Genomic DNA, 8,050 nt, shown 5'->3' on the forward strand with positions numbered 1-8,050 from the left:
CAGTGCGCCCGGTTGGGTCGTGCCACAGGCAGAATTCCCAGCACTATGCAAAGAGGTGGCGATCTCGTCCCAGTATGAGTTCACATCTGATGGTGGAGCATTTGGAAGACTCTAGAAGACGATTCTTGTAAGCTCGTCTGACATCCGGATCTGCCCATCTTTCAGTTGCCATGCGATTTGTCCGCACCTTACGCGACCCCGGTAAACGTAGGGAGAAGCGACTCCGGACGAGCGCGTGGTCAGAGCCCACAAATGTGTTCCAAAACGACCGGCAGTCAGTTATGGATCCGCGCCATCGGTAACTGACGGCAATGTGGTCGATTTGAGTTTGTGGCCGGTCTGTTGTTGGAGGACACCAAGTGACCAGACGACTTTGGCTATTTCGAAAGTTAGTACTGCATAAAAACAGCCTGCGGTCGGCACACAACTAGAGCAATCGTTCCCCATTGTTCGTACGTACCGAGTCCAGACCATGTCGACCTCCCGATTGAGTCTCAGATGCACTAAGCCTGCCCACTTGCGCATTCATATGTCCGGCAACCACCACAATGTCTGAGCTTTTAGCTCGCCGCAGCAGGGCATTCAGGGCGTCGTAAAACCTGTATTTGACGGCATCAGAGCTACAGTCAGTTGGGACATAGGCAGACACGATAAACAAACATCTATCAACTTGCCGCTTGTAAGACTTCTTCACAGACCTTGCCAGGCGAACCGCACAGAGGCGACTATCAACAGGTATCCAGTCAAGTAAGGATACGTCCGCCGGTGACTTAGCATAATGGGGTGGGGAGAGAGGGAAGAAAAAGGATGTGAAGGAGGAAAAAGGGAGGCGCCGTACGTCATAGTTTTCCTACATTAACCGAACGTAGCGCGTTCAATTTGCTCTAGAGCCTCTTAAGTTACATACTGCTGAGGATCCCGAAAAGGGATAAAACGGCCATACAATACCGGATTTTCAGCACGTATTAACTTCACGTGCAGAGTGAAATTTCAACCAAAGGTGCGAAAATACGGTTTCAGTAAATCGTCATCAGATTATAACAGTCAATATAAAAGTATAAGGATAAGACCAAGTAAAATACAATCAAAAAACTGTGAGATGATGTCACTGGTCGAACAGGCGGGTCAGGTTCCTGAAGCGCGCACTGTTGGTGATTTTCAGTGAAGATCATACAGTTGTACAGTGCTTCTCGACTTTTCGACATAGATTGCTTCACTTACAGGTCGAAATCTCTATTTAAAATGTATCTGCCCTACCGAGCATAACATTTATTTATCGATTTTCCTAGCAAGTTTGCCAGCTTGGATGTGTAGCAACTTTGGCATGCCACATTGATGAACTGAACAGAGAGAGCTTGTATTCGTATGGATCGTTTTTATGCTTCCAGGCTTTCTATCGTGAGTATAATTTCACTGCAAGATTCATAGCCCCCAACAAGCTACTGATATGTGACAAGTGCGCCAAATGCTGATTGGCTAATTTCAGCAGCATAGCGAACATGTACACAGAGAAATAGAGATCTTAAGCTCCATGACACAGGTGTCTGACTACGTTAGGGTTCAGCTGGATGGCGTGACTTGGGCACCGTAACCTGGCTTAGAACGGTCGACTAAGCAAATTTAACTTTAAAGGCCTGTTTTGTATTCTGAAAATGGTTTCGTGATATAGTCGTACTGGAGTTATCTTCCATGGTCGAGCATGTTATGAGATGGACCACTCTGTGTGCGTGCTCAAATGAGACAAACAATACGTCAGGCTTATTATTCGGGTCGTTCGGTCTTTGTTTTCAATCGTAGCCTGATCATTCGGCAGCAGACACAGTTGACTCAAACCGGTGTAGGTAGAATATCAAGTTGAATAGTTTGAGTCAAAGTGATTTCGGATGATGTGTATTTTTGTGTTGTATTCACAAATGTAAGCCTTCTTGAGTATACTTTCATGTCGCTTGAAGAAGGTGATCACCATATCGACTGAGAAAACTAGCTTTTTTTTGGATGACCAATAAAGTTCAATTTTCCTCTAAGTTTACAGTTTTGTGAAAGTTACGGTTTCCTGTTACGAATGTCCCAAAGTGGTGTCATTTGTAGCTGACCATTCTACTTACACCCACTTCTGAGGCTTCTAGGGGATTTGTTCACGGGTGCCATGTATCAGTACGGCCTTCAAGCTACTTAAAAACCCCCACAACTCCTTGGATTGTATGTGGTGCTCATTGGCTGCATGTCCAACGGCATGACCTTATAGTCAGTGGGTGCAAAGCGCTTACCAAAAGACGGAATGACTTTGGTCAGTCCACACAAAAGTACCTGCGTCTCCTCCCCTTGTGGAATCTAAAAAAACATTGAGCAATGTGATACCGCATAACTGCGCCTAATCCGTAGAGGCCATCTGCAAAAAAGTTATCACTCAGCAATACGCCAAATCGAACAAGTTAATTTGGTTCCTACTGAACCACATTGTCAGTGCTGCAACGTTCGTTGTCAGAGTTCGGAAAATCGAAGCAAACTTACTAAGAACAAGACTACTCACGTAGTACAGCGGACAACCCAAGTGGAACACACGTCAAACTCCTACCAACTCAGGGTTGAAGCCTAGAGTTTCACAATTCACAAAAATTCAGAGATTCTTTGTAAATTGTTAGGGTAGACGGGTGTTATTGATCTGGTGTTTCTACCACCGACATTCATTGTGGCAAACTGAACAGTGGAGAGGAAAGTGAGACGAAAGTAAAGGACAAAACTGTATATCACAAAATTCGGTTTCAACTAAGGCTAACCGAGGTCAGGGTTCGCGTCAGATGTTATTTGAGCGGCGATGCAGGGGGCCAAGAAAAGACCGGACACGATTCCAGGAAAGTTGGACGACGAGCATAGGTGTTCCGACAATGAAGCAATGAGGTTTTCCCTGTCTAGATCGGATGGTTTTATTAACCAGTATTGTGGTTTGTACATTGAATTTGTACGCTATTTTTCCAATGCTTTCGGTTGTTTGTAACCGATGAAAACAGAAATAAAGTACGTGAAATTTGGGAAAATCTACGCACTGCTATTCGGCCAACGCATCAACGCTTGAGGTTTTTCAGCTCATTGTAATGCAGTCTGAAGTACTTGTGCGACTGACCCCCGTGTTCTTTGGTTCGCATTCCGAGCTGTCCAAGGGTTCATACAACGTAAAGGCTTTAGTCTTGTTAACGCAGATAGTCTGCATGTGCTAAATATGTCCAACCACCGTTTACCGGAGAAAACGTTGCTTTCTGTTCGAATTGACTGCCCGATAATGGTTTGCGGGACGGGCCATGACGTGACAACGTCAAATGAAAGCGGCTACTGTTAAACAGAGTACTGTGGGATTTTCACATATTCGTGGCTGGAGCCCATGTGATCCTGGGAGCAGGGGGTTGGAAAACCTGCATAATGACAAGCAAGCGATCCGATTGGCGCGCGTATTGCCATTTCCTAGCCGGATTACCCGGCTAAATTTTGCCTGTCATTGTGTGCTCTGCTTATGTCGGGTGAACTTGGCACAGCATGCTGGGTCGATTCCACCTAAAGCACCTTACTTCGACATAATCCCCAGACATGTTTAATTCGACCTTTTCCTTAAGGACACAAGGCTTTTTTGCACCAACCTTTACCCCCCGGTTACTTTTCGTCCATCTACTGGAGCTTTCTTCTCACAACTACTGAAATCCAGCGCCAGGCTCTACTGTCTACTGCCAGCACATTGCAAAACGTCATGTGACCGACCCCCTAAGCTAACCTTGTACACCATAAGTAAGGCTCGAATAGTTGAACTGTTTGTAATTTGCTCGACATTCCCTCAATTTCGGGTCTTCACTAATATGGCAGCCTTCCCTCATGCGCTCGCTCCATCTGTCAACTTGTCTATTTCGTCTTCGAATCATGCCGTTGAGTAGCTTCCTTCCGGCACGCATGATACAACTATCGTCGTCCATCTGGTGATAGTTGTGCTCGTTCACTATATGTGCTCAATACTAAAACAACTTATTGGGCTAGCCATTTTCGTCGTTGCTGCTGGTGATTCACATTGGAGAGTTGTGTTTAAAGATCGACTGTCAAAAGCCAGATTGAATTTTCTTTGGTGGGAATTAGTCCACTGAACACTTGGTAGCCGAATTTTCGACATCAGGTCCCATATTTTAGAGCCACGCATTCACCTTTCAAGATGTTTTCAAAAGCTGCTGTTTATGATGTCCGGATATCTAGTGGTCAAACAGAACCAAACAGCTTCTTCTTCAGGTCTCTAAGGACCAGACTAACTTTCTGGTGCAGTCCAGCTACTCAACCACTTTCTGACGCTGTACAAAGAATGAAGTCACTGATTAGGAAACCCCTTCATGCTCGTCATTTAGTTGCTTTCGACAGAAATGCCAAACTACTCCGCGGTTTGTTCGTCAAAACCCCAAAGAACGACATGAAAATAATGGCAAGGGACACGGAGTCTTAACTCCGAAATGAATATTTGGATGTTCAAAACAACGATTAACCAAGACGCCGAAATGGAATCTGTCAAGTACCATTCTTCGCTTCAGAACGGTTTGGTAAACAATCGCCTTTCATCCTTTGAGAGTTATGCTTGTGCGCTCGGACCATAGACAACATTGGTATCATCCACTGTCCCGACCAGCAACAAAAAATGGATTAATGGTGGACAGATTGTGGTCAACTCGGACCACAGCAAAACTGACACGAATGTGTCAGCGCGAGCAGTATCATGTGGTTTCCGGAGCTTAGGAAAATCCGTGGTTTCACAGGACCGTAGGACAACCTGTATTTTAGTACTTAACTAAACAAAGATGGATTGCGCAGCTGTCGGATGATGTGCCAGATAACTGCTACTCTGCGACCATGTGCTACTATAGTGTAACTAGTCATGACAGGATGCACTCTGAATGGAAAAATATGGTGTGTTTTGGTAAAACTGTCACCTGGTGTGGAGTACGGAAGTAAGACATCGGAACACACAGAACACTGACTTTGTTGCCAATGATTAATGTGCGCTGGAATGGAAACTGTGACAGAATTACACGTAGTTTGAAATGATATTGAAATAGGTTAACAGTTTAAGATGCTGTCGTATTATTCCTTTTGAATGCAATCGCTCCCCTAACACAGCTCTAACCCAACATCCGCCCGGAGTCTTTGAGACCGCACAAAGGATGAAGTACAGCGGTCCACTTCCCCACTTCTGGGGCCCGATAGTGGTCCTCTCTGGGGAGGAGACGCTTTCTGGCTGGATGAACCGAATATGCAGTTCTACATGCAATATCAAGCAACCAATTTTATGGGAGATCTTTGATGGCTGTTTTTATTTCATGCTTGGTCCTGTCTTAAATATTCTAGCAAAATGGGTAATAAACATGAGATTCTACTATGGACCTGAACGTTACGTCTGTTCGTGAAATCTCATCAATTAAAAAAGGCACCTTGCGGATTTTCCCGCGGGCACCCGACTCTTCATATCTACCAACTGTTGTACATTAGCTGAGGTCGTGTGAAATATAAGTTTCCCTGTCCCTGGCATACACTCGTATTTTCTATCGTGTGACCACAAATTCTCTCATTTGCACATGAGGTAGGTTTTGACAGAAGATTCAGCTGAACTGGTGTGAAAATGAGAGTAGATGTCGAAATCTGTCCAATTTGAGTTCAAGTAGAACCCAAGGTTGACGGAAACTCGAGCTTCGCCTACCTGATGAGCCACAAGAAGGGCGAAATCCGTTGAAGAACTCTCAGGAACCTTATCCAGTTTTATTTGCATGTAGTTTAACAGTCACTCAGGTAGGCGCTAGCGTGTTCGTGTAACATTTGTCCATTTAGGTCTGCGCGTGCGGTCACTTTTTGGTAGTGTGCTACTTAAATCCGGGAGTTGTGGATATCCAGCTACATCTGAGGAAAACGAACGGTTTCGCTCCATTGAACAACAGGATCAAATGATTGAGAGGCAGAGCGAAGAGAGCTGTCTCTGTCCGACAGAAAATCAGAGAAAGCAAGTCTCAAGCACCGTACATTTGTCCCTGTCTGGAAATACTGTCACCATAAAAGATCTTTCCCCTCAGAAGAGAACTAGAGGCTTTATGGAAATTGAACGTCTCGGAGGGACCATTGTTCAGCCCGAATCATGTATCACAACGCAAAGCACGTTTTGTCAAAATATTAATCAAAATGGGTCGAAAATTCGTCAGCTTCGTTTGTCTCACGGACAACTGGACGTTCTGCTGTTCTTGACCATTGGGTATCTCAAGTTCATATGACAGACCATAGAGATTGCAAACCAACTAATTATTTTGTGTAATTTTCATGGAATATTTCATCCGATATTCGGTCGCAGTGTGGGAAAATTGACAAGACTAAACATACTGGATGGTCTGATTCTTTTGACGGTTTCTAAGATCACTGGGTGTCTTGCTGGACTTGACGAAGCTCGTTTTGAGAGCTCTCTATAGGTTCAAACTCATGTAGTTACTGTGACTGAATCAGTATTATTGAAAACGCCACTAAGAGAGCTTGAAAACGGCTTCGTAGCATAATGAACTTCGTCAGCAGCGCGGCACGGTCGCACTTAGTTTAAAACGGACACCATACCAGCGCTACAAACACGGCCGTCAAATTGTGCACCGAGTCCCATGATACTGCTGAATGGGTAAGGTGCACCAATATTTGTGTTGGCTTCATGTGCTTGAAGAAAAAAAAGGCCGTGTCGAAAAGCACAAGACCACATAGCTTTAAATACCTACTTGTAAGATTACAAGGTGGAGCAATACGAATGCTGTTTCAAAGAAAATCTCTTTCCCTCTGCATAACGATCACAATGACATGGACCGTTTCCAGCGCTCTCAACCGATCTGTGATCACTACTTTGTATAAGTTAACATGCAATACAAGTAATCCATAGGGTACCTCCCAGGTTCAACCACGAGGCAGTCGGATACGAGGATGTCATTTCCACGTCTCTCACCGCGGAAGATATCACAGCATCTTGTAGTCAGCCTTGGAGGTGGACGGTACAAGTTAAGCATAATGGAAGAGATGTTGTGATAATAAAGAGCTCCGAGCTTCACAGCGACATCACCCCATCTCATTTCCAAAGTCACTGCTCCCTATACGATGCACCGTGGAATTTCATGTGCTTACCAAAACGTTGAAAACGAACCGACGGGTGCGAAACTTATACATTGTGCTTCTACGCTCATGCAAATTGACTTGGCATTAACGGGAAACTGAACGGAGCTGCAGTTGAGTCCTTCATCTATAATTATCCCCAACTGAAGTTGTACAATGGTTACCAGTTTAGCTTGGACTATCGAAGAGCGTTGTCTCAAAAAAAAGATGGCCTTATACTTGTTTCCACAATTGAAACCAGTCAATCCTGTCGACCGATTCAACAGTTTATACGTCTCTCAGAGCCATAAAAACACGGAACGCCCTACCTCCAACTCAGCAGTAAAACCAAACGGGTTATGAATTGAATGCTTACGTACTTATATTCAGAAATCCGACCGCATGGCAACGAAGTTATTGATAAAATGGACATAAATGAAGTCATCAGCTGTACAATCACAAACGTTGGTCGTTTCGTCGTTTGCGTTCAAATGAATGAAGGCACTGAAAAGTTTATGTAATCGAAATATCAAGGTGCCTACAGTTATCCACACTAAATAACCAGCTACCTAACGGTAAAATACATTTTTCACATTTGACTATCTCGCGGTCGTGTCACTGCTGTGGGCCGCAGGGAACCGAGTTCGTTGAAATCATCCAGTAGTTTCCCGAACGGTGGTGAGGTCGTGGAAGTGGTTGGCAAACCTGGAGGCTTGTCGGTCCGATCGGTGGAATTCTGAAACGAGAGGAAGGAGATTGTGCCGAGTAGGCTGTACACATCAAGCCAGAACAGACCATATTGAGTTTATTTTCACGTAATCCTGAAGCAACCATCAACATGAGCTTCAACATCATCATCAACATCAGAGAGCAAGAAGTAAGATAAGAATGATGCTTCACTATACCATATATATATATATGTATATAT

At 44.4% G+C, this 8,050-nt stretch overlaps 1 protein-coding gene across 1 annotated transcript in view; it reads right to left on the reverse strand.

Annotated features, from left to right (window-relative positions):
• Positions 1-7,501: 7,501 nt before the first annotated feature.
• Positions 7,502-8,050, reverse strand: part of T265_06750 (hypothetical protein) — a gene marked incomplete at both ends in the record, with an annotated part of 6,535 nt that continues 5,986 nt past the window's right edge. Inside the window, one exon of the mRNA XM_009172095.1 lies at positions 7,502-7,858. Coding sequence (XP_009170359.1) covers positions 7,712-7,858 — 147 coding nt within the window. The remainder of the gene's footprint in view (positions 7,859-8,050) is intronic.

This window comes from Opisthorchis viverrini (genome assembly GCF_000715545.1).
Source record: "Opisthorchis viverrini unplaced genomic scaffold opera_v5_146, whole genome shotgun sequence".
Classification (NCBI taxonomy): Eukaryota; Metazoa; Platyhelminthes; class Trematoda; order Opisthorchiida; family Opisthorchiidae; genus Opisthorchis; species Opisthorchis viverrini.